The sequence below is a fragment of the Anomalospiza imberbis genome, chromosome 3, assembly GCF_031753505.1.
Source record: "Anomalospiza imberbis isolate Cuckoo-Finch-1a 21T00152 chromosome 3, ASM3175350v1, whole genome shotgun sequence".
Classification (NCBI taxonomy): Eukaryota; Metazoa; Chordata; class Aves; order Passeriformes; family Viduidae; genus Anomalospiza; species Anomalospiza imberbis.
In genome coordinates, this window is record NC_089683.1 from 74,871,503 (window position 1) to 74,898,607 (window position 27,105).

At 39.1% G+C, this 27,105-nt stretch overlaps 1 protein-coding gene across 4 annotated transcripts; it reads left to right on the forward strand.

Annotated features, from left to right (window-relative positions):
- The first annotated feature begins 3,691 nt into the window (after positions 1–3,691).
- On the forward strand, positions 3,692–27,105 carry RNASET2 (ribonuclease T2). 4 transcript variants are annotated; one of them, XM_068185197.1, is made up of 11 exons: positions 3,866–3,884; positions 7,213–7,308; positions 7,954–8,058; positions 9,983–10,049; positions 15,519–15,574; positions 16,627–16,684; positions 17,518–17,588; positions 19,897–20,010; positions 22,249–22,294; positions 22,511–22,585; positions 24,659–27,105. In XM_068185197.1, the coding sequence occupies exons 3-11, from the start codon at positions 7,970–7,972 to the stop codon at positions 24,848–24,850; spliced, it is 768 nt and encodes a 255-aa protein (XP_068041298.1). In that variant the 5' UTR covers positions 3,866–3,884; positions 7,213–7,308; positions 7,954–7,969; the 3' UTR covers positions 24,851–27,105. The 4 variants fall into 4 exon arrangements, with proteins under 4 accessions (XP_068041301.1, XP_068041300.1, XP_068041298.1 ...); XM_068185200.1 differs by lacking the exon at positions 7,213–7,308 and having other exon boundaries at positions 3,692–3,884; XM_068185198.1 differs by lacking the exons at positions 3,866–3,884; positions 7,213–7,308 and adding an exon at positions 4,334–4,378.

Consider the following 27,105-nt stretch of genomic DNA (forward strand, 5'->3'; position numbering starts at 1 on the left):
AACCCCAGCAACTGTACGAGGAGCGGCTGAGCTCATCTGGTCTGTTCAGCCTGGAGGAGACTGACGGGAGATCTCAGCACAGTCTACAACTTCCTCGCGAGGGGAAGCAGAGGGGCACGCAGCCATCTCTTTGGGGTGATCGGTGACAGGACCCGAAGGAACGGCATGAAGCTGAGTGGCGGGCGGTTTAGGTTAGATACTAGGAAAATGTTTTCCTCCAGAGAGTGGTTGGGCACTGGAACAGGTCCTCCAGGGCTCCCCATGGAAGTGGTCACAGCACCGAGCCGGTCAAAGTTCAGGAAGCGCTTGGACAGCTCCGACACCTGGCAGCTGCAGCCGCTCTGTGCTCGGGCTGAAGGGTGAGCAGCCCCCGTTCCGGGGCCACGCTCGCTCCAGCAGCTTCTGATGGCAGCAGCCGGCTCCGGGCAAGGTCTCACCCGCCTGCTCTGCTGCCCACAAGGGCACCTGGCGCTGAACAGCACCAAGAGGGGCTTCCAGAGCCCTCGTTTCCTAACAAGCGTGTTTGTTGTTGCTCCTTAAAACAAAAAGTATAGCTTTGTAAGTTGTAATGCTTTCTCTGCAGAACTACATGGGGCATTTTTTTCCATGCTGAACTGGTTACATTTTTTATTGAAGAGAAGTCCAATATATGACAAATAATTTTGTAAGTTAGGAATGCTCCAAGGGAGCACGTACGGCCCTCGGGCAAAGCAGGGTACTGCAGGAGGCTGGTTTTAAAACACGTACACCGACTGCTCCGGGATACTCTAAACACTTGGCCAAGCCTGTGAGGACAGGTGTCCATCACTCCACCCCATTTCTGCTGGACACATGGGAGGTACTGCTGGAGTCCTATGCCCATCCCCACAGCTGCCCAAAGAATATAGTGTTGTATTTTGAAATCCTGAAGTTCGGAAACATTAGCAGTGTTTCACTTCAGTACAAAATTGTGTTAAAGTAAATCCAAAACACTGTACTTAAGCACTTAACAATTCTTTCCATTTAATTTTTCAAAACCATGTCAGAAACAAATAGTAGAGGGAGAAAGATAATGTCTGGTGCTACCGTTATTTTTATTTGTTCACTAGATCTCTAAACTTAATGGAAAGACAAAACCCACTTGATAAAATAATTCATGAAGAGAGCAGAGGAAGACAAATCAGTAGACGTAGAAGATAGTTTATAATTTGTAAGATTCATTTAGCATTTCATAAACAGTGCCTTCCAGCTTTCAAATACATGTAGAATATTTTGAATCCATTCTACAGATGTTTTTTGAGCTATGCAAAACAGCAGACTATTATATAGCTAAATATCCATCAGCTTGAGGGCAGCAAAGCACAGTCCAGTGTCCTATTGAAATGCACTGCCTCAAATTGTCTCACATTTGAAGGAAATGTTTCCATTTTGAATTTATGTAATTCCCAAGTCAACTCGGTGGAAATCATAGAAACACATAGTTACAGGCTATTAAAACAATTTAAATAAAATTTAAGCTTTCAAAATAAGCCATGGACTAAGTCTATTGATTTAAAATTAGGACATGAGAATATACATATATTCCAAAATATGTACATCTGCTCAGAGTATTGTAAATGTTTCTTTACCACACTTTTAGGAATAAAGTCTAGCTGGATTTCTTTGTTCTATTTGCGCAATGGGAATAATCAAAGCAAAACAACACACTGTGTTATAGAGAAAAAATTTGAAAGTCTCTATCTTGACTCTTAAATCCTAATGTAAACTGCTGAAAGCTGGAAAAATGTATTCCTTTGAAGCGTTTCGACTCATTTTGGGTTGAGTTTTTTTCAGGCCACACATTTCAGCATATAAACATATAGAAATCTAGGGTACTACCACATTTGTTCAGATTTTTTTGAGGAGAACATAATTTTCATGAAATTTAAAAGAAACTTTTCAAATATTCTGACATTTCCTCTTTTTTTCATAGCAGTATGAGTGCTAATAGGCAGCAATCAGGAGATAAAAGACAAAAGAGAAACAAAAGATCATAGCAGACAGACAAATATGAAATAGAAAGTCTTAAGGAGATAGTTATCCAATGTAGCTGTCCGTTGTCTATCTCTGCATATTTCACAAAAACATACTTTTTAACAACAGTGTCCATTAACATGCACCATTTTATGATATTGTAACATAAAATTGTGGCTTCTTTGTCCTATTATATTAAAGGCGTACACTTTTTCTGAGTAGCTTTGGATCTCTCTTTGTAGTCACCCTAATGGGAAAGTTGTCATTGAACTTAGTTTTCACAAAGTGCAAAGTGTTAATTTTGGCACTCTCAGAGAGCAAATCCCTGTTGCACCTCAAACAAGATTAGCACTGGAGCACATGACCCTGCGGGCTGGAGAGTATGTGCAGTGCAGCCCAGTGTTTTCACCCCTAGTCTGCAAAGACAGAATCAGTCTAAGAGAACAACTCGGTGTGCTTATCTTCTGATTTAATGGGCAGTGACAAAGACTTCAGTGCCACATGGAGCCCTGGTGTCCTCAGCAGCAGGAAGAGCCTGCAGGAAGAGGACACTGCTTACAAGGATCTGGAGAGCTTCACTATTTTTCACTCTTCGAGAAAATTTCTGAAACTTTTGATAACTCTTAGACAACAACAGATGGATCACTCATTCCATCCAGAACATTTTCACGTTTCCACAGAAAGGTAGGCAAAGAGATTAGTTTTGCCTCATCCTTCTTCCTACCACGTAAATACGAAAACATAATTAAATTTTTTTACTAGTTAATAAAACTGAGACGTTGAACAAAGACATTATTACAAAGACTGTAATTAATCTGTTTTAAAACAAATGTTGTTTTGCTTGTGAAAGCAGATCTGCCCACGTATTTCTTAAGTGCATTGATGTAGGCTGGTTGTAACATACCCCCTGTAGTTCAAAACTTCATAATAGTAATTAATAATCACACTTTGTATTTATGACTCATGCATCGGCAGAGAAAGAAGGGTCAGAATATGTTTCATAGTTTAACATACCGCTGAGAAAATACTGAACCAAGTTCTGACTCATCCCTTGGGGCTCCTTCCTCAGGAACTTCCTACTGCTTCCAAACACGAGTGGTTACCATTTCAAACTTCTCTATTTGGAGAAGCACACCACAGACGCCTGTGTCAGCTCCTGGGCTTGCATTAGTCAGTAGTCTCGTATTTAGAGTCCCCATCGCACTCTCGAAGACCTCTGTGCCGCGCGAATGCTCAGTATGAAACCAACATAACTAAATCCTTGAATATGCTAAACAAGAACCAACCAAAACAGCAGGACGAGCCAAACCACCCACATAAATTACTTCGTCCGCAGCTCGCCGCTCCTTTCTTGCCCGCGCTCACAGTGCCCTGCTCCCGCGGTACCCGGCTGGCCGCGGGGAGGGCGCGGGGAGGCTCCGGGGACACCGCGGGGCCGCCGCCTCGACCGCGTGGGCCCCAGCAGCCGCCAGCGCCCGGTCAGGCCGCGGGAAGCCGCCGAGGCGAGCGGCAGCGCCGGCCCCGCCGCCCGCCCTCCGGGGCGGGGCCGTGCGCGGGCTGGGAGAGGCGCGGGCGCAGGGCAGCTCCTGCGGGCACCGCCGGGGCAGCGGGAGGAAGGTAACGCGGGTCGGGTGCGCGCCGCATGCTGAGGTCTGGACCCGAGGCAGCTGAGGTCGGATTTGAGAGTGTCCCTGCTCCGGCCCGCCTTGGCTCCCTCTTCCCGCCCCCTGCCCGCCGTGGGGCTGCGCTCCCGCGGTGGCAGCCGGGCAGGAGGGAGCTGCGGCTCGGCCCGCCCGAGGTGTTTCTGAGTATGGCATCTGCCATACCCAGGCTTTTCTGTCTGGGAGTGTGGCTCTCTGCCACTGGGATCCTCAGTTGCGCGAACTGCAGAGGTGGGACTTGCAGGCCTGGGACGGACCCAGATTGTGTTTGCTTTCACTTCCTGTGCTTTAAATTCCACGCGTTGCAAATCGTAAGCCAGCCAAATAAGTGGCAGCATTTCCCAGAGGCGGGAAAACTCTTAATAAGATTTTTGGTTTTATTTTTTTCACTTTACATCAGCTTTGGCATCCTCCTGTCGCCTCGAGGCCTCCCGCTTCCGGTGCTTGGGAGATTTGCATTCTTTACAGCTTGTGCAGACGCCTCTGTAGTGATTGTTTATCCGAGCAAAGGCTTTCTGCTGTCGGGGTGACATCGGTGCTGGAGCGGAGCCGTGTGTTGGTTGCCGTGCGAGGAGGGCGCGGTGCCGCCGTGCTCGGCGCTTCCCCAGGAAGCCGGCGGGGCTGAGCGCAGCCCCTGCTCCCTCCGGGCTCAGCCCGACACGGCTCAGCCATCGCACTGAACGCTGTGAGAGGGGCACTGCTGAACTCCTGCCGTGGCGGTGGGCGTGAGTATTGCCTCTGAAAAGGCTTCGAAGAGCCTGTTGCAGTTACTCGGACCAGCATTTGGGCTTGGCATGCATGGTTAGCTGGGAGTGGACAGTGGAGGTAAAAGTTGCCGGAGCTAAGAGCGTTGTTAGAAATTAAATTAATGCTTCTGTCATACAGTGTTGTGACTTGGCTTGTCCAACTCGCTGTGGCACATGTGGCATGCTGATTTGTTAGGGGTGCTACCAAAGCCTTGGGTGTTTATTTTTGTGGCTTTAGATGCCAGGCTAACTGTCCTAAATCTTATCTCTGGACATTGTTGCCAGCATTTCGCTGCATGCATCCTATGTCATAACCATGGGCATCTCCTGCTAATGCTTGAGTGCTCTTCTGCAGCATCTTCTCTTTTGATTTTACATGCTGAACTAAACTGTAGAGCAGGAGACTTTATATTAATGAGAGGTTTGCTAGCCAAGCTAATTGTTAAAAGCAAAACAGAAAGAAAATAAGGAAGTAAAATAAGAGGTGACCAATTGCTAGAGTCCAAAAGAAGCATGTGCTATATCAGCACTCCTCTCCAGATGGTATATTAGAATTCAAACTATAGTGAATGTGTTAAAGGAGGATTTCCTCAGTGTTTATTACAAGTTCTCTCTAGTGTTTGATAAGCCTGAGCAGATAATTTTGAAAACAGCATGGAACAATGCTAACATAACTGAAAGTGACCTTGCCCTGACTGGGTTACTAAAACACACAGAAACACGTGTTTTGCATTCCTTTTCTAGATACAGTAAATCAAGAGTAATCTCAAAGCTATTATTGCACTTTGGAATTTTATCCATAATGAAAATATGTTGATAGCCTAGTGTCAAGTAATAATTTTATGTCTGTGTGCAGCTTTTATTTTGCAGTTTTAAGTTTTCTATGTTATGAAATCTTTTGGAACTTTTTGACTTTTTTGTAACTTTCATAATATGAAATCCCTGTTTCTTATTAGAGAAGAGTTGGTGTAAGATTTGTTAAATCTGTTCTTTCTTGTATTAATGAAATCAGTAATCTAGTGTAATTTTTAGTAAACAGAAGCAATTTTTATTAAAAATGTATGTGCTCTTAGTTGTTAATACAGTTTTCATATGGATGCGTGTATTTCCTCAAATGCGCATCATTCAGATGCCTTTAAGGTGAGATTGATGCACTTTTCACCTGCCACCATCAATGTCACAGACAAATAAAAGGTCAGCTTGAATAAATCAGTCTGTCGTGATAGTGTTGTGGTAGTTGCAAGGTTGTCCTCTGAGCTAAATCCTTAGAGAGAGTTTATGTATTGTTTATCAGTGGAAAAAAAGTGAGAGCTACAGACTGGGGGCTTTCAAACCTGCTTTGTTGCTCTGTGTTCTGGTTTCATCGGTTCAGAACAATATATAGAATAAATCACAACCTTCTGCTGCTCTGATAGCAGCATTTTTTGAAGCCCTCTCTGTTCCTGGTCATCACTTGATCAAGCATAAGAGTCCAGTGAGAAAGTACACAATTGCCTTTATGCTTTTTTTGCAACTTAGTCGCTGAAAAAAAAGCTTCTTTCTGCCTACCAACTTACATCAAAAGAAATGCTATAACGCTTGCTGGGTTATTTTTCTTCATAATTGACTTCCTTAAGGTGTTTCTTCCACACCTTTGTAGAGTGCAGCTTTTTTTTTGGTGATGTGTGACATTACTATCTTTTAAGTGGTGCTTCCTGCTTTTTGTAGGTAGGGCAGAATTTTACATGAATCTTACACTCCTTACATCTCTCAGTATTTTGTCTTGATAGTTTTTCATGTAGAAAAGTAGTCTTGCTTGGTTGGTTTTCAGTTCAAAATAATAGAAAATGAAACCATTAAGCAGGTCTCTAAGGCAGAATCTCACATCATCATTAGTTCCTGTTGTTCAAATGATGAGACTGGAGATCACTTCAGGTGCAGAACTCTTGGGGAAATGGGCTATCCAGCAGTTAATTGCTTACTTGTAACTTTTTTTATACTTTATAAAGTCACGAATTACTTATGTGTGACTTTATAGTATGACTATATGAATTTCTTTAATACAGCATATATATCTTGCTTTGGCTAGCTTTTGCTTTTCTATACAAGTAGCACTCTCCAAAAGATTTTTAAATTTTTTTTTTCTTATTACCTGGTGAGTGAAATTCCTTCAGGCGTTTTTAAGAAACTAGATTGGGAAGTTAACAGTTGGCAACTAATATTTATCTTCTTATATCTTCTGTTAGGCCAAGTACCTTGATAATGTGTCCATTACAAGTTACAGAGGCATTAATGTATGAAACTGAAGAATGTCTTAAAAGTGTTAACTTCCTCACAATTTAGCATTTGTGATAAATGTAGCTGGTTAGCGGTTACTGTTGTTGCCCAAGCCCCTCACGAGTTTTGAAATCCCCACACATTTTGCAAGTCAGGGGGCTCCCTCCTTTGTACTTCAGCTCTGGCACAGCGTTTGCAGAACTGTGGGGTTCTGCAAGCTGGTCCAGAGCCACATAACAACTGTGGGAAAATGGGCTCTTCTTTATAATGACCTGTGAATATGAATTACACTGAGCTTTATCAATGGAATGGCAGAATCAGCCATGTCTTCACTGGTGTCAGAATAGGCTTTACTTGACTGTGGTGAGCATGAATTAAAAAAAACCTTCATAGAAAAAAAGAATACAACTTGTGTAGAGAGAGATCTTTGAAAGGTCACCTAAGTTACACGTGGTGTCTTGTGGTGTAGGGATTGTCATTTTGAGAAAGCTGGGAAGTAGGTTTGGTGAGGCTTTCATAACTTGCATGTAAATATGTGCATGTACATTCCTTTCTAGAAGGTAGCATTTGAAATGCTGTGAAATGACTGGTGGATTTGGGAGACAGTTGGGATTTTTGACCTGTGCCAAGTGAAAGTCCTTCTGTTTGTGAAGGTTGATTTGTTTTTTTTTTTTTATCCCATGACTTCTAAGGTCCGTGAAGTATTAGGCAAATTGTTCTTGGTTTCGTAGAGGCTATCTCAGGTTTATAACAAGAACAGAAACTCATGTGGTTTTAGCAGCATTTTAAAAAAATATTAGTTTAGTAGTCAAGGGGCATTTAGACAGAATTTAATCTTTGGACATCATACTTGGCTTCCTGTGAGTTTCTAATATCGGCCTTGGCCAATCCAACACAAATACTCAATATTAAATTCAAAGCTTCTGTAATGAATCACTTTGGGCATTTGAGCTGACTACAAGTAGAGTCTTCAATTCCATAAAGTATAGCTGTGCAGAAGATTTATATATTTCTCTTGATTGGAAGGTGGCTCTGTTGGAACCGTGTGCAAGTAAAGAAAAAAAGGAAATGGTGATCTCATCCTTGATGGCATTAGTTTATGAAAATTACCATACAAGCTGGGGAATCAGGCACAGCCCTGAAAGACATCCCGATTTTACCCATGGTTATAAATCTAATCTGGTGTTACCATTACTTGCTATTTCTGACATAGTGTTGTTTTTTTTTTTTTTTTTTCATTTTAACATTTAAGTGTGCTGGATTGGTAACAGATTTCTTCTTTCAACACCTTTTTACAGCTCTTTGGATAGCAAAATGAAACCTGCAAAGTGGCACTATTGGATTCTGGGTTGGTTTTCCATGGCACTGTGTTGTTGGTGTACTTCAGATACTTTTACTCAAAGGTAAGTTGTGCTTTAAAATGAAACATCTGACACCTCATTCTTAAGTGCAGATCAGAATAGATTAACTTCTAATGTAAATTTGTTATTTTGTACTATTCTACCCTTAGATGATTTATAGTAAGGCATCTACATTAACTGGAGAAGCAAGTATCATGCCTGAGGAAATCTTTACATGTGTTGGTATAAAGAAAGAGGGGAAACCTAAATTCCATTTGATGCACTTAAAACTTTTCTAATCTTGCTGTAGATGAATCATTTAGAGTTGTGATGTAGTAATGACAAAACCTGAAAATTATTTTGACACTTATAGCAAAAAAAATCTGGAGTCATCCCTGTGGCATGAATTGCACTAACTGTTACATTGTTTAGCTTTTTATTTATCTTTTTTTTTCTTACTGTTTTCTCAGTTCTGGCAATATAAAATTCTTTTTAATATGACATCCCGACTGAGGCTGTATCTGATTGCTGGTTGTTATATCTGATTTTGGTGGTTGTTGCCCCTTGGAAAAATCTGAACTTCAATATTAATGGGCCGTGGGAGAAACCACACCCAAGTCATACACTTCTGTGGTCACAGCTGAAATTCCTATTGCATTATATGAGGAAATAAACTTTTCTGCTTCCTTTTAGTGCTTTGGCAAGAGAAAGGTTAGGGGTGCTCAGTTCAGTGCTGAACTTCTTTCAGTGCCTACATTGCAGTTAGTGGGTAGCTTAGACACTGTGCTGATGTTTTCTTCAATCCCCAGGATTTAGGCTCTGGCTTGGCCATTTTGGCAAAGAATCAGCTCAAGAGCCACATTCCTGTGCTGCACAGAGCAGGATAACTCTGGTCCAGAGAAGGGGGGGATATCTCTGAAGCTGCATGGGTATTGAAAATGGCTTTCCTTGGATCCCAGTTCTGAGCTTAACTTGCTCTGTTTAATAAGTACTGCTTTCTGACCTATCCTTAGCCAAAAAGTGTGTTCTAGGACAACTCTTTTCGGCACAACTGACATTGCAGAAGTTCAGCTACTATTTCAAATACAGATAAAGGTCTAATGAAAAGTCTAATGAAAGATTGTTTCTAAGCAAGGGCTTTTTAAAACCAAATAAATTAACTGTTCTGCAATATAGGGCAATTTCTCTATTCAGGTTTCTACAGCAACAGTAAAGACCCCTATAAAAGTGTTAGTAGTTTTCATTGTGGCTATGCCTGGTAAGTTCCAGAGCTATTCTCCTAAATTATATAGAAAACCACGAATACATGTGAATGCTTAAGAGAAAATGTGGCCATTGCAAAGTAGAAAAACTAGAGGAAAAAACTGAGGTGTGATATAACATGGAAGCATACCTAGGCTGCTCTCAGGTTGAGAAGAATTAGCTTGGTCTTTTATTCCTTTTTTTTTTTTTTTCCTTTTTCTTTTGGTAATATACCCTCTAGCAAGAACTAATGACTGACAAGTGTCTGTTAGCTTCCAGAGAATAACAATTTATTTTGACAGTTCTGCACGTAATGTTGTCGGTTTAAATAATTTACAATTCTCTTTATTTTTTCCCATTTGCTCTTCTCTTTAATTACTTTGTCTGGTTGCTTAATAAGTAAATATATCTGCTGTAGTGTCTGATGCAACAGGTTTTTTATTTACATTTACTTAACCAGAATAGGTCTGCTCCAAACTGTTGGAAAAGGCCGCTATAGAAATGATACAACACTTCTTGAACAAATTTTTGAGTTTTTTTTTTTTTCCCTCTGCATACTTAAGAAATGCATACATATGGAAAGCATATGGAGATAGGATGCCAGAAGGAGAATTTACTTAATAATGGGGATATAAGCATGTTTCCTTATATGTTGTTTATCTTTGAATCACTAGTTTGGAGTGTGTCTGAGTGTTCCCCTTTTTAAAATACTTGAAGAAAAATAAATTTGTCTGTCTCTCTCCAGTGGCATCCACCCTCATGCCTGGAAAAAGCTGTATTTTGCTCATCATTGGCCAGTGACTGTATGTAAGGTGAGGTTTTTGTGTTTCTACTTTATCCTAAAAAAGGTAGCATTGGATAATAAATGTGTGAACAGATTGAATAAAGCCCATTAAGTATTTAATCTTGGTTATGCCTTTATAAAGGCTTTTCCTGATCTTGTTGCAACTTCTGCTACTTCCCCTGCAATGCAGAGCAGCCATAACAGGAAAGATTGTGGTGTGTTACAGATACAGTTGTCAGTGTAGGGTATACTGTACACTAAGCTTGTTACAGAATTTGTGACATTTTATAAGTTATAAACTTAATCCTAGACTTTCATTAGACTGTATAGGAAGACTTGCCTGCCTTGTTTGACTGATGACAGTTCAGTATTTTAACTATCTGCTGCACAATTAATTTTTTTAGCTTTGTAATATTGGCTCCAATATTTCTTTGATGTCATCAAATATTGATTCAGTCAGGAAAGAGAGCTGTAAAGGTGTTGTGGCAGGTGTCTCTGAGTATTTCTGCATTTTTTGCTGTATTTGAGGGGTGTGAACCCAAAATGAACCCAGCCTTCCAACATACATCTGTCAAAGCACAGCTAAGAGGTATACTGTTGCTATTAAGCATCTACTACAATCTGATAAGTAGAATACTTTTCCTATACTGGAAGTATTCAAAGGTCTCTTCCCATACAGTTAAGTTTAAAGTATTATCAGATTTACTGACACAAGGTTGAAGAACCTTGTGGATAATACATTAGCTTCAGGTTCAGCCAAATGAATGTGGAGGGTAATATCAACAACAAAAGTCAGATGTGTGTGACTGTGACCAAAGACCAAGACCACTGTTCTGTTTTTTGTTTGTTTGCATGTTTTTGAGTGGAAATAAAGATTTGATGCAATTTTGTTTGATTTTCTGTTGATTAAACGTCACCATTAATGACTTGAAGAAGAGGTGTTGTTGTTGAAGAGTTTGTAGTGCCTACCACAAATCAGTGTTCAGAATCAGCAGCTGTGCAAACCCTTGCTTGTATGAATGAGATGAGAACAATTGGGAAAAAATAAAAAAAATAAAAATGAAACAACCCGAAATTAAAAAAGCAAGCCCCTACCAACCAGTTTTCTCACTGTGTATTTATGCTGTTTACTCATCTGAATTCCAGGGTAGTGTAATTGATAAATAGACAAATATTTTCATAACCTTCTAGTGACGTTGTAGTGAATAATTGAAGATCTTGAACATCAAAAAATGTAGGCATCCTTGCACTTTGTTGATTTCTTATGATATCTGTAGTAAGAGGTGGACAGATGCATTCAAAGAAGTGCAGAAATAGGGATATTAAAATCATATGAAGTGACCTTTTTTCCTAGTTTCCCATCATTGAGTCATATGAAGAAACAAGAGCTCAACTATACTCCTATAACAGCTTTCTTGTTTTTCGTAAGAGGAGTTCCTAAATTCAGGAATTAATTGAAGTATTTTTAAGTAGGTAGATTCTTCTGTGTATTTGGTGTATTTATCTATGAGAACTGGTATTTTTTCAGGGTGTAAATATTTTTAATGTTATTATTCAGTTTAAAACTCCTGACGTGATGTTGAAAGGAAAAAGCTGTGAAAGAAACAGCAGAAGTCATTATATCATTTATGGCAAAAGCTGTGAGATACTTTTTTTTCTGAAAGTACTTCTTAGTTTATGCCTCCTGTGTAAAGGAGTCTGATTGTAGACTCTTGCATACACAGTGTGTTCTTGAGGTGTGTGGATGAGCTGCATCTTAACTCCTACCTTTTTTGCAAATCTGTGCTTGAAAAGTTTTTTTAGGCTTTTGAAGGCCCAAAAGGCCTTCTTTAAAATTTAGAGGGCACGGATCAGCATGCCAGAAATTTGAGAATACATCTCTCCCAGCTCTTCCTGGGCTTTAAAAAGTAAGTATTCAGCTGATGCTTTTTAATACTGAGTGTGATTGGCACAATTAAATTGGAAAGTGTTTTGTAATAATATCTTCCAAACTAACCCATTAAAATAAAGTGATATCATGGAAGGAGTGATAACCCCAGGACCTAATTACTGACTACTGCAGTGAAAAGGGTGAAGGAAGAAAAGAGATTTTCTTCCTTGTAAAGTGATTAGAAATTCCAGTACCACATAATTGACCTAAGGTGATTATGTCTTATACAAAGATATCTAAACTAGATTCACAGACCTGAAGTAATTGTGAATTTCATGTTCCCTTAAAAAATTGTGCCTGTGGCTAATTCATGCCACACTTTCCAGTAACAAATAAGTGTGACTTAAGAGCAACTCAAGGGCAAGAAGAGGGACTTTCCTACTCCCTTTTTGTGGAGATGTGAAAATCTTTTATTCCAGAACTTAAAAAGAGAACTATTATTTCAGCTTTTGCATCCTGGAGATTGCAAAAAGATAAAATTTTCTGTGTTGTTGGGTTTTTTGTGTTTGTGTGAAATGTGGAAAATCCAGTGCAAGTTTGTAAGTTATTCAGTTACTTCTCTGTTAGTAATGGGAAGGACAATAAAGAAATGGTACCTGCTGTCATCTGCCTTTTACTTCACATATATGCTCATTAAAGGAAAGAGTCAAAAAAAGGACAATAGAATAGAGTAATGAACAGAACAGACTGAATTCTAGTTTGAATGTTGTGTTAAGCAACAGATTTTTTTTTTTTTAATTTTTAGTTTTCAGTATGAGATAAAAAATTTCCTAAGTTCAGGCTTTGGCAATAATTTTATACCAGAGGCTTAAATGAAGAATAGAAATACTTGTTTTCCTTCTTTTTTTTTTTTGTAAAAAATAGAAGTAATCACATAATACAGAAAGAATTCAAATGACTAAAGGAGGAAGGGGGAGTAATTGCACACTGCTTGAGGGGAAGAAGTTGAAGAGGTGGACTCTGCACAGTTTGAAAAGCAAGAATTTTTATTTCCAATTGCCATGTTTCATTACAAAATAACTTATAAGTTATCTTAATTAAAGAGATGGTGTACTGAAGCAAGGTGGTTGGAAGGGAGAACAGGATTAAATATTTCACTTCCCAAAAGCTGATTTTTATTTCAATTTGGTATATCTGTATGTGATCCAGTAGCACTACTCTCGTCTTTTCCGGCTGCTGTACCAAGGGATTTGTAACTGGGCAGCTCAACACGTGATGCTTCTGGGACACATCAATGGTATTTCACTTTTTGGTGTTTCAGAGATGATAAAAGCTTCCATGCTTCTGGCACATGCTATTTGTGCAATGACTTGCTGTTGCAAATAGGCTAATCCCTCTGCTGCAGTGTTCCCTCTGAGTGTGGTGGGTGCTCTACAGCCTCACTAGAACTTTGCTCAGTTTTATAGGTCATGTATGGTTCATTTGGATTGGTTTGATTATCAGTTTGCTTTAAAATAGAATAAAACAGTGCTTCTTTTTCTAATGAATATATATATTCATTATATATATATATATATAATGTATATAGGGCTTTCTGGGCTCCAGTGCCCACCTGAAAGTATTTGTACCTCTGTTGCAAGTCAGTGGTTGCCTGAGATTGAATTAATCCTCCAGCAATCAGTCTGTGATAAACAGGTAGGCTGACAAGGAGTGGTTTTGCACCAGCAAGCAGGGACACCCAGCTTTGTTGCCCTGATTTCTTAGGATTTTCTAAAGCCTTCTGCGTTTACATTCTTGTAGAGAACTTTCTCATGCAACTTTCTGTAAACAATCTATTGTTTTGCACTCTTTCATAGAGGTGGAGAAATTTGATAGACTGGTAGTTTGTCCACTGTCATTGGAAAGGTGGCACTTTTACCCTTATATCCACTGGCACCTTTAATGCCAGAGAACTATAAATGATTGGAGTCAGAAGAAATTAATTAGTCTCTTCCTCATGACCAAAGCTGTGGTGCGTCGTTTTTCCTTGTGTCCTCTGGTGACACAGCTTGGCAGACCAGCATTTGCGTTTTTTATGATACTGATTTAAAATGAACATTGGAAAGACGCTAAGGCTGGAATGAACAAGGAGATTGAATGAATCTGGCCAAAGCATGCAGAGTGTGAACTAATGTGTTGTAGGTTGCATTGACCTCCCAGTTCTGCCAGCACATAGGGTAACACCAAGAGTCTGACGAAATGGATAGAAAAAAACTGCTAGGAATGTTAGTGCCATGATTTCAAATCTGAAATGCTTTGGCTGTTAGATTAGCATGTCTGAGAACTGCAGTTAAAGACTGAATAAGCACAATTGCACTGTTTTTGTTGCCACCTCAGCTGAGCAAGCTGTTGACTATTAATTTGCTGTACTTTGGGCTAGATAGCCCAACCCGTCCAGATCCACAGAGCTTGTGTCATGACAGAGCAATACTGTTTAGGCATTTGCAATGTGTGTTTGTTCAAAATACTCCTTTCAGAAAACAAAGCTGTTGCTGGGTGTAATTGCTTGTATTGTTGGTGGCAAGAGAGGAGAGGAAGGAAGTGGACACAGAACAAGAAAGTCTTGCACAATTTACAGATTTGCTGCCACTGGCCTGTGGCATGTGGAAGGCAATTAGTGAGATTACAGACCTGTCTCTGCTCCTCTCTACACTCTGCTCTTGCTCTGGCATCACATAAAAGGCATTTTGGCATAATTACGACAGAATACAGAGCCAAAAAGGAAAGCTATTATTATGGGAAAAGAATGTCTGGGGAGGTTGTTAGTTAATGGCAAAAATGTTTACTTGAAAGAGCTGTAATTCCTAAGAAAAATAATCAGGGAAAATACAGTAATGGTATTCTGTGATGTGTGACACAGATTTTTTTTTTTTTTTAGTTTGTTCATCTCAGGCATATGTCTCTGCTCTAAACAGTAATTAAAGTGTAGACTATTTCTCCTGTATTTTCAACAGTTTTTATTGGAGGCTCTATTTTTCTGGTTTTTGTAGGAAGGTATTTAGTCTTCCTTTTTTTCTCCATTCCCTTGTCCCTCAAGTCAAAATCTTTAAAGCATAAATCTGTTTTACTTAGAATAAGCAATATATTTAATATCTTCTTTGTATTTTTTGCTTTTAATACAATGATAAAACTAGTCCTGAATGCTTAAAGAGGGTTTTGTGCTTGTCCAATGTTATAGTTTATTTTGCATGTTTTTATTTTAATGGCTCTGCACTCCTTGAAAATATGTGGTAATGAGAAAAATACAGAGAGCTTCCACCTGGAATACTATAAATGCAGATAAAGCTCTGTTCATTTAGCGTGGATCAGGCTACTTTCTGTTACCTCAGAACCTGTCCGTTTGTCTTCTCTTTACGCTGTCTGTTCAGATTTCACCAATCTGCTTCAAAATTCTAATGCCAGTGGGTCCCTAAGTGGCATAATCCATGACAGCTTTAAGTAACTGGAGTTTACCAGTTCCTGATTTGGCAAATAAAAGTTGGCATGCCACAGTAGAACCTTGGGCAATCACTGAATGAGGTTTTACTTTTGCCTTTAAACTTTTACAGGATACATGCAGCAAATACTCTGTGGTTTTGTTTCCTACAGATGAATGCTAATGATTGTCATGACCCGCCAAAGTATTGGACAATCCATGGATTGTGGTATGATCATAGAGTGATTTTATTTTAGCCTGGAAAGGAAAAATTAAATTTTGTACCGGGATGTTTAGTGATTTGGTTTTGTTGGGTAGGGTTTTGTTTGGTTGGTTTTTGGTGTTTTTTTTTTTTTTTTTGGGTCTGTGTTTTGTTGCTTTTTTGTGGTGGGTTTTTTTGTTTTTTGTTTTTTGGTTGGTTGGTTTTTGGGTTGTTTTTTTTTTTTTTTTAATATTTTAATCTGTCCTTATGATTGAAACAAAATTAAAACCCTATGGCTTGACATAAAACTGAAATACACTTCTTTATCTCATGACTTGCTGAAATCCTCTGGCTACATAAGCATTTTATTTACAAACTTCCTCATAAGATCAGAAATAGTCTCAACCACAAAGGGAACTATTGTTTCCCTTCTTTTTGTCTCTCTGAGTAAAAAGAATTTGTTAATATCTCATGACTGCTTGTGGCTTTAAGTACCTTATCTCTACACAAATACTGCAAAAGTATAGGAAAAAGTAATCTGTTTCAAAGGAATCAACTCACTGGAATTGATGCCAATGGCAGCAATTAAAAAATTTTCTGGACAAATACAGGTTAGAATCAGTACAGGAGTTTAAGCTGTGCCTCCTGGAAAAGTGAGCAGCATTATGTATTGATTCCCTGAGAGTGTCTTGGTGATACTTGCAGAAACATCAGATGGGGCAGCAATTTAGGAGGTCATTGCCATTAGTGACACCAGTGACATCATGTGCAAGACCCTTCCAAGTCATTGGCACACCCAAGTGACTTTTACATAGAATGAAAGGAACCAAAGGGCCAAACAAAGAAATCATGACAAAATCTTTTAACCATTTTCTGAATTTTCATGAGAAATCTTCTGGTCATAATTAGTGTCTTGAAAGTTTTACTTCTAAACCACTGTAGGTTCTGATGGTTTACTTGCATTTTTAAGTAAAATCTCCAGCTGTAGTCGTGCATATTTAAAATTCAGGCCAATGATCTGTTAGTTACCAGTAGTGAGTTAGGAGACATCTTTCTTCAATTTTATTTTGCTTCCCTAGGCCTGACAGAGCTGAAGACTGTAATAGGACATGGCATTTCAATGTCACCGAGATCAAGGTATTGAAAACAAAACAGACATACCAGGCAGAGCTAAGTGCAATTACTTTTGCACATCCTATATGCAAAATTTGCAGTTTATACTATCACTCTTAATGTTTACTGAAGGGTATGGTTTTTTTAAAGACTCCAGAAATTCTTTTAGTGATTCTGGTACTATTTGAAGTTGCCATCCTTGTGATCATTAGCAGCTGTACCTATTTGATTTTGTGAACATGCAGTTTGGCTCATTCAGCCACATCCTCCTTAATAAAATCTATAGGTTCACCACCACATAGGTGATGGATCTGCAGTGACAAAAAGCACCTGTGAAAAGAAAAAGATTCAGTCAGTCGGTGTTCTCCCTTCACATTTTCTACTGCAAAATCCAAACAAAGAAAGTAAAAGTTCAGAATACTGTTTTCTGTGTGTTTTCTCCTAGGCCATTAGTCCTTTTTTGTTCTTTTTCTACTTAAAAAAAAAATCCAGTGTATTTAATTCAACAAAGTTCATTGATGTATTATAGACAGGGATAAGAGACTGGAGCTGACAAATGTGAAACACTGCATAATTGAACAACTTCTGCAGGAACAGTTGAAGGAAAGTCTTGCTTTGAGGCAGTGTTTCAGTATTAGTATGTTCAGATATTTAGGTAGGTGTACCTGTTACCTCCAACAACAGCATTTTCAAAATATGGGGGGAAAAGACCTTTTCTTTTTCTTCAACTAAATGTTTCAGTCATGGACACTGAAAGATGAGGCTTTAGTTGTAAAAAAAATTATCAATATATGTAGATTGCATAAGAAGTAGCTTTTCAGTGCTGTAGGTGCATTTATTAATTATGGTATTTTTAGGATCTTATGTCAGACATGAGACACTACTGGCCTGATGTGCTTCATTCATCTCAGAATCGCACCCAGTTCTGGTGAGTACAAAAAAGCCCTTAAAAGCATTTTGGATATTATTTTATAAAAATCTGTCTGAGTAATTCTTCAGGTGCATGAGAGGATATGTCTAGGAGGCCACTGAAGCAGTGTGTCTTGCTAGTCTCATTTACAGTATAGATCTGTTCTCTTATAAAATACAGTTGTTAAAGAGAGGGCTATAGCAGAAGTTTTAGAGAAATGAAACTTAGCGGGATAATGTTTTCTCCCTTTGTTCCCAGGGAGGAGAAACAGCTGCTGTTGACACATTAAATCTGATTAGCAGTAGCACTCCTGGGATATCCCAGCTAGCTGCAAGAACAGCTTCCCAGATCTCTTTCCATATCTAGTTTCACTGTGTTGCTGGTCTTCAGAGAGCTTTCCTTTGGGGCTTCCTCATAGAAGAGAAAATAGAAAAACAGAATGTGCTGTGTTGTGGTAGCCACTTCTCTGTTCAATAAGGTTACTGACAGCAGCTCTGTGCTACCACCAAGCTCAGGGGTGCAAGAGGTGCAGAAGGATGGAGGCCTTCATGAACACCTGCAGCTGTTTCAGTATCTTTTTTTTTTTTCTTTTAACATGGCTGTGCTGCAAAATAAAGTGACATTGTATCATCTAAAAGTCTTGGTAAATATTTGTGGAGACTAAAGTCTCTGTCCATTCTGGAAGCTCACAGGACTGATTAAAACACTTGGGCCTGGTGCATTCTTGGCTTGCTGCAGATGATGGTGCACAGGCACTGTCAGTGCAAACTGCACCAAACCACTCCAACAGCAGTTCCATGGTAGCCATAATAGGGTTCTTGAATGCCAGCAGGTTTTTGGCCCTCTATTTCTGCCTTCTTTTTAGAAAGAGCTTAAATATAAGTACTACTGAAAGCCTTCAAAAGACAGGTACATTACCATTAGTTTTACAGACATGCCTGTGTGCATTCTCTGAACTAAAATTGTCATCCTACATGCAAAGCCTTGCCTCCAGCTTGCTGCTGTTTTTTTAGTAGCCCTTTGGATCTGACTATTACCTGCTTCTGATGCAACCTAACTTGCTAAGTTTACCCCCAAAAGACCTTCTGTTTACTTAAAAACAGTGGTGTCTTTTCTCATTAGGAATTTAAAATCCCTTGTGGATAAATTTGCCCATGGAAACCAGACTCTTCCAGGCAGTAAACAATTTATTTGACATGCAGTTGTGTTAAATGTTACAGCCAAGATGAGAACTCTCTACAAGGCTAAGTTTCGGAATATACAGTGAAAATCTTACAGTAAAACATCTTCTCCCCTGCCTCAAATCTCCTGACACCGCAGTTGCTTTATTAATTTTCTGTTCAGAAGTAGTGCACCGTTTCTCCAAATCCAAACATAATTTATTTTAAGGTGTTTTAATTCCTTAAGAAATCTCTGAAGCTTTAATATGAATGGACAAATCTAAGGTAGGCTTTCAAGTGAATAATAGTTGTCTCCTTCTCTGATTTTTTATGATGTACTTAAGGCATTGTAAGGTCACAGGACGCTGTGATGATGGCAGGAGTTTGTGATTAGATAATCTTTGAGTACGTCTGCTGAACTGATACCTATATAGTACAAGTGGATTGTGAAAATTTGAAAATAATTAAAAAAAAAAAGACATCCACAGACAGTGTCACTAAAGATTATACTGCTTAGTCTTTCTATGGACTTTAGAATTGATAGAAACATTTTTGTCTTTTCCCCAATTTTTGTCCTGTTTGAGTATGTCTGCTGTACACTGCAAGAATTTCTTTTGCTCTCTGTTCCTTGCTCTTAGGAGGATAGTGGACTAGAAGCAAGACTTGAGAGGAGGCCTATGAAAATTCTGCAACAGGCCAGCATAAAAGCTGATGCTAAAATCTTAGCAGCTTGTGCAATTACACTGTTTCACCCAAAATAAGGCTTAATCCTTTGAGTTCAGAAAAAAATTAGTGCTTTAAAAGTGCATTTAACACAAAAGGTTGTACTAAAACTTACAAGAAGTGCAGAGATAGTAATTTTCTAGGCAATTTTTTTTTGCATTCTGACCTCCAAACATCTTTGTGTAAATACACTGAGGGGGCATTGTATTATAAGAGAATGATATATATTTATATATATCATATACAGATGTTGCTGTAATTGAAATGGTTGGAGTGATCTTGCTTGGGTTTACCTTTTACATGTGTGATAAATTTGAATGCAGTGTCCTACTCCACAATTGTAGCCTTTTGGGTACTTGATTTAAGTACAGTGGCTAGCTTGTACAGCACATGTATCTGCCAGTAATGTGTTCTAAAATTTGCATTTTGCTTTTCTCCTGTAGGAAACATGAGTGGGAAAAACATGGCACTTGTGCAGCCACACTTGAAGTCCTTAATTCTCAGAAAAAGTACTTTGGTAAAGCCATAGAACTCTACCAGCATGTTGATCTCAATGGGTACGTAAATGAACTCAATGATCTGGCTTTTATTTCAAACAGTTCCTAAAGGTTTCAGATCTAGCCTCAAATGAAAGTCTAAAAATCTCATGGCAGAGAGGAAATGAGAATTAGCCTAAATTATTTTTAGTACTGAAGTTCAGAGGAAGAGTTGTTACCCCAAGAAGCAGTCTCTGGTCGCTTCAGTCAGATAAGCCAGCATCATTCTTAGCAGCATCCTTCTAGACAGTGTGAGCTGGTAATTTTTTGAGCAGCTTTACAGGTTGTATCTTGGTACCAAAAGCTATGGTACCTGTGAAGTTCTAAATCAAGTGACAAAACCCCCCAAACTTCTGAGCCATGCTGAGCCCAAACACTTCTTTTTAAGACAGTGCTCTGCTCAGGGGAAAGGACAAGCTGCAGGCAAAATCATGCAGGACATCCTGGGAAAAGGCTGAGAGGCAACAACAAGAGAGGAGGTTATGAAGGGTTCAGTTGCTGCAGGCAGTCCTCTTTGTGACAACCTGCTGTTCTTTGTGACAACCCCAGTGTGACTGGGACTGCTTTGTCCTAGGGGCTGATTTCTCCTTATTGTTCCAAAGTACTGGCCATTCCAGATTCAAAGTCTTGAGGAGACTGTTGTGGCTTGTCCAAGTGCTGTATGCATGTGTTCTGGCTGTGGTTGAATGCCAGAAGGTTAGAGTCCTTTCCTGATCAGTGCTTGGTATGGATGAGAGGATGTTTGACTTAGATTCATTGACCACGAGAGGACAGTATCTGAGAGAGGAAATAGTTTTGTACAAAGAAACATATCTTAAAAAAATTCAATAAAACAACCCCAGAGGAACCTGAAACTAGCTCACCCCCTTTATGCTCTGCCAGTATGCTGTCCAAGCAGTCTCCTAGATGAAGTCTCATTTATTTTGCATATGCACAAAGAAAATAAGTCTTTCTTCCCTCCTACCTCGGTTTTGAAGATGTCCTTTAAAACTGTAGCAGATTTTACTGAGAGGGTTTTCAGTGTTTGAGCATGTCACGTGTAACGTTAAAATTAACGATGTCTAAGTCAATTTCCTAAGTAGCTGTGATGGTGTGACTAAAACATTTACAGATGGCACAGTGACCGATAATGTGACTCTGTATCACCATGTGCAACACTGCAAAATAATAGAGACTGAAGCATGTTGAAATTAATTGCTCAAAGCTTATTATCTATTGTGAAAATGAGTGCAATTAATTTTATCTTTACTGAAGAGAAAAAAGACTGAATATGTTCTCATTGTATGTAATTTCTACTTGAAAGACAAAAAATGCCACAAAAAAATTTAAAAAATTATTTCCACAAATCAAATTATTAAAAAGCGGACATCATGCAGCCTTCTATAAGAATTAACAGAACATCATCTATTTTATTGGCCTCCTTATCCAGTGTAAAATGACAGTGAAAAACAGCTTGTCATTTAGTCAGCTGGGTAAAATCTTCCATGTGCCAAAACTGACATTGGAAGGGAAGGGTTGAGCATTATCAGCATTTATGAATTAAATCCTGCAAGATACTCACTATTCCCACTTCTTAGAGAAGAAGCTGGAACTCACAGACTCATCACATGTTAGGTCCTGAATCTTGCCAGCTTGGAAATGTGAACTCTCTCAGGACTGAGCCTAAAGGAAGGGGTACACAGGCTACAGGTTCCTGAGCACTACCTCATTTCTCTCATGTGACCAGCTTTTCCTCTTCAAAAACATATTTATTAGGGACAGTTTCTGCCCTGACAGTAACGTTGATTCTGACCGACATGCTGTATCCCTCTCCCAGTGTGCTGTGTGTCTCCCACCACAGGAAGCCCATTCTGTGGTTGAATATGAGGGTGTCTGGAATGCCCTCACAAGTCTGCCCCGGTGCCCTCCGCAGTGGCAGGAGCACGGCGGAATGACTCAAGGCAGGGGAAAGGAAGCAGTTACACCCTGGCACTGAACAGAACACTCAAACTCAATTTCCCCTAGCTGTGTCTGAAGACTGAGCTATCCTAGTTCCTCAGATTAAGGTGTGGGAAAGGGTTCTTCCTGACCTTGCCAAGTCAGATGGGAAGTGTCCTTTCAGAAAATGGCTTTTCCTAGGCTGGCAAACAATGAAAGACAAGTTGCCCCTGCTCCCGTCACTGTAATGCTTGACAGGTTCTTAAGATCTGTTTTACCTAATGATTATGAAGGTATATTTGCATACATGAAACATGGAAAAATGTTTTATCTTTGTTTCAGTTGTCTCTTGAAAGCTGGGATAAAGCCGAGCAGTTCATATTACAAGGTAAGAGGCAATCTTTAATAAAACAAAATGATGTGCGTGGACTTTTTTTTCAGTTTGGAGTCAACTAATTTCTGTAGAACAAATGAGCTTTTTAAAATTTTGTAGTTCTTTAAGGTTGTGCTTTTTATAAAAGTTTTTGAGAGTTTAACCAGTGTGGGAGCTGTTGGAAGATGTCCTTGTGACCTATTAATCTCTATAAGCATTTTAATTTTTCAGATGACTGCTATAAAGGAAGCTCTTACAAGATTTTATGGTGTAACACCAAAGATCCAATGCCTTCCTCCAGAAGAGGTAAAAGCTCCCCTAACTTCCCAAAATGGGAAAAAAACCAAACAAACAAATAACTTACTTTTTTAAAGGAGCACTTCTATCAAAAATATAGCAAAAATAGAGTGAAAAATCTTCGATGTGGTGACACTTAGGTCTAGGTGGTCTTTGTGTATACAGCTGTTTGCATATAGGTATTGTTTGATTCTTGGACTTGGGTTTTAAAGGTCTCTTTGTCTTAAAAGATTTAAACTTGCATCTCTTGCATGAATGCTATAACCCCCCTGCTGAAGGTATTGCTGTAGCTGAGCACTTTCCTCCATGCCTGCTAAAGTTTAATTGCTGCATGGCAGATTACTAAACCAGCAAGAGTGAGCTGAATGGAGGCAGTGAATGTCAGCCTTGGCGAGGGTGCTGCTTTCAGAATCCTTCTGAAATAAAGCAGTTCAGAAGCTTGTCTCTGAGATTGTTCCAGAGAGCCCATACCTAAAGAGGTCACTGTAGTCTTTCCTTTTGAACCAATCTTGTCTCAAATTTCCATGTCTTTTTACTTTTCCTTGCCAGTAATTGTGCTGTGCATCATGATGCAGTAGAGAAGGTGGTACACAGAGACAGTGTTCTGTAAAGTATAGTTCGCCATATCTGAACCAAAAGTGCCTTTGAAAGAACAATTAGTGTTCTGAACATGTGTAGGTTGTAGAGCTCTTTCCTTTTTTTTCAGCTAGGTTACTCTACTCTTACAGAAAAAAATAAAGCAAAAACCAAAACCCACAAGGTTAGCTTTCACTCTTATGAGTGGTTCCTTCTTATCTCAGCTTGTTCAAGGTGATTTACTACAGAACTCCTGGCAGAGTTACTGCCAAGTTACTGTTACAGGCAGCAATTTATGAAAACCTGCTAAGATACTGTTGCTATTGGAGTGTGTTGTCAACTCTTGCTTTAGTAATGCTGTGAGGTTTTTGTACTTATGTTTTTAACATGAAAAACATCTATAGGTTACAATATTTTTAACATGTATTTATATGTTACTTTAAGGAACAAAGGAATTTTAGCTAAATGTGGGTTGTATACTCACCCACCTTTTGACATTAAAGAAATACAGAGCTAACACAAACCCCAGTTCCTAGCTCTCTTCACTGTAGTTCTGCCATTGCTTTTAGTACACTTGGCATACTGCTCCAATTGCATGAAAGTAATGTACAGCTTGGGTCTCCTGTACTTAACAGCTGAAGGTATTGGGTAATATAAATTAAAAATTACATCTCAGATATTTGAAGATAGGCCGTTTTCAGAGTTCTAGACCTGTCCATGCCTGAAGTGCATGATGGAGGCACTTTGTTTGAAATGGATTAGACACATTCTCTCTTCTTACATTTCTTTAAAAAACCCCAAAATAAACAAACTCCCCTACAACACAAATTCCAAACAAACAAAAAAACCCCTCACCTCAGTTACTTTTATCTTGTACATATCCTTTTGTCCTGCTTAATTGTATCAAAACCATTTTTTCCACATTTTGTTAGACCTGAGCATTGGGGGGGATTTTCCCGTAATCTTTTTGCTATATGAAAGGTCTCCATGCCCGCCTGCTTTATTCGTGGTCAGTATTTTTCTTCCTAGCCTGTCCTGTAGTCAAAAAATGACACTTCTGCTCCTTCTGTCAGCTTGCTTCTGTATTCTTTTGTGTAAAAGCTATTATAAAATTCAGTTTCTCTTCTCATGTATGGAGAATTTTACTTGCCTCAATTCCTGTCCTGCTATGAAGAGTTGGTGAAAAGTGTCTTTCTGGTCACATGTGCCCTTCAGTATTCACAGAGTTCAGCCAGAGCTCATCATTGTGCAGATGAGTAAAGGCCAGGATAATGTGTCACAGCATTTCATAACAAGGCTTACCAGTTAGACAAATCCTAGATTGGTACTGAGTAACAGTCTGCTATAAGCTGTTCAGAGTGGATGCCTTTTGTACTTTTCTTTGCATTTGTTGTCTGGTAAGTACACAAATAATCACTACTATATTCTATAGATAGGGCAGTGTAGCTGAAGAATTGATTTATTTTCTCCTTCCCATGAGGCTGATCTTACCTTTCATGTTTCTAGGGTGAAAAAGCACAAACAATTGGCCAGATTGAATTCTGCTTCACCAAAGAGCTGCAGCTGGTAAACTGCACGGCACTGGAGGGTGGATCCAACCCAGTGCAGGCTCACTTGAAGCTTGGAACTTCGGAGCTGTCGGTGTGCAATGATACTCTCCCAACCTATTATCCTTCAGAGGTCCAAGATGACAAATGAAGCCATAAGAGTTTGAAAAACTTTTTAAGCAGCAACAAAGCCTGAACTCGTGTAATATTACAAGTCTGTGTCCATATCACAGGCCTACCATGGCCTACAGTGAAGATTTCTGCTGGAAAACACAGTTCTGCTATTAAAGGAGAGTGGCCCACATGATGGGATCAGCATCTGATTTACAGCGTGGTCTGGAATTTTTGGCTTGCTTATGGTTTGAATCAATGTTCAAAAGAGAACTGTGACTTCTCAGTTTGACATGCAGTTGTCTGCCACTTTAACTCCTTTTTGGTTTTTACTAGTGAGTCAGGGAACTTAATTCTTAGTATTTGAAAGGATGATTGTCTCTCTGAGATGAGGTGACAGGTTCTTGAGAGGGAAATACTGTAAACAGAAAAAACTCTTGAGACCTGTCTGGAGGTCCATTTCCATATGTAATAGCCACTGCCTTGCATAATTCTTGTCCCAAAGTATAGAAGAGAGACCATATCCTCTGAGGTGCTGAACCTTTCCTCACTGAGGGATCACAGTGGACCAAAGACAACTTTTGCATAACTTATTAGTGAAGTAATAACATTCTCCAAGTTTGGGCTTTTCTACCTTAAAAGATCTCAGGGAAACTCTATTTGTAGCCTTACCCGTCCTTTATTTTCATGGCAGTAGCTCTATACAGTCTTGAGGAACAACCAATGCTAGAACTTACATGTTAGTACAGGAGAATGTTAGGCCCTAGAAATATATTGTTACTAATTTTTAGTTGTGTTTGAGCATTCAGCATTACCACTTGTGAGTGCCTGCACTTGTATATAAAAACAAGATTGTCACATAATCACTTAGTTCTAAGGAACATCTTTTTGTAGATGAAACAATAAATACTACAGGATTTTCAGTAAAAAGTACAGATGTTGGCAATAGTGCCTCTGTACCCCATAATGATGAGTAACATGCCACAAAGGTGGATGTTTCTAAAGGCAACTAAATTTTGATATCTTCCCCAAAGTGCTGTATTGATCTATGTGTCTCAAATTGTGTTTCAAAGAAAGACAATTATGGCTCAAGGAATTTGTTTGTTAGAATAATGTTACTGTGAAAACATGAAATGCTGTATTAGAAACAAATTTCTTATTTTGAGGTAGTTAGAAACCATTTACTCTCATTTTTGACTGTTCCTGTTTCTCTACAGCCTTTCATTTAATGCTCTGTTACCTTTCCATTCCAAAATGCTGTCAGTTTCTTTGGCCTCTCTTGAAACTCAGATATTTATTTTAACAGCAAAGAAATTATTATGGCCTGTCAAACCGATCGTTGGGTTTGCGTGTTTTTTCTGCAATTGCTTTAATGCCTCAATCCTGTTTCTCAGTCAAAGGTAAAGCTGACTTTTGCCAAAAGGAGTCAGCAGATACAGGCATGAGTCACAAATGACCAAACTCTGCAGCAGAGTAGATAGTATGGATTCCATGCATTTTCAGCCTCATTTTCAAATGCAAGAAATGTGAAGGAGCTGATAAGTCTTAAAACTTAGAGGAGAAAATAACATTATCCAAAATGAGTGAGGGAGACAACATGCCAGTAACTGAGTAAAAATTGACTAAGAAAAAGTAAAAGCTTGGCTAAAACAACCTCACATACTCTAAAGTCGCATACCTGAAGTACAGTGTTTGCCTTAAAAAACCGACACCCACGTACTTTTTATTACAGATTAAATAATTACATTTTCTCCAGTGAACTTCTGAGTAGTAGCAATAAAACACTGTGTATGTGATTACTCGTGCTTGGATTTGGCAAACCCATCTGCTTAGCTTCTGGGAAGATCCAAATGTCTCTTTAAAGCTACTTACTGATTTTTATACAGAGATGTGCCAAGACATTATGAAGTTTTAAGTGATATATTTAAGGGATGCTCTAAGGTCTGTATCTGGGCAGCCAGAAGAGCAGATGTATGAATGCTATCACCACTTCAGACCAAAGACCATTTCCAGCCCTTCATGTTCTTTCTAGCAATGGCTCATAGCCAGTTGTGAGCCTGTTAGTTGCTTTCTATCAGAATGTGTGTAATTTCAAGAGTTGGATTAAGGCAGTTTAAATAAAAGAAGTAAACAAAGGTATATTGGGAGCCATAAAATTCACTTCAGTTCTGAAAAGCGTCACTCACTTCCTTGTGCAATATAAATTCTGTCAGCCTTGAAAATTCAGCACAGCCTGGGGATGATGGGTCCTGTATTCTTTTCTGCATCGTTGAATAAATTAACTAAATTCCAGCA

Bases quoted from the DNA above. Each gene is read 5' to 3' on its own strand.
- RNASET2 (XM_068185200.1), top strand. From the start codon at position 7,970: ATGAAACCTGCAAAGTGGCACTATTGGATTCTGGGTTGGTTTTCCATG. The intron at 17,589-19,896 runs GTGAGTACAAAA...TTTCTCCTGTAG, and splicing joins CAGAATCGCACCCAGTTCTG to GAAACATGAGTGGGAAAAAC. The intron at 22,586-24,658 runs GTAAAAGCTCCC...TCATGTTTCTAG, and splicing joins AATGCCTTCCTCCAGAAGAG to GGTGAAAAAGCACAAACAAT.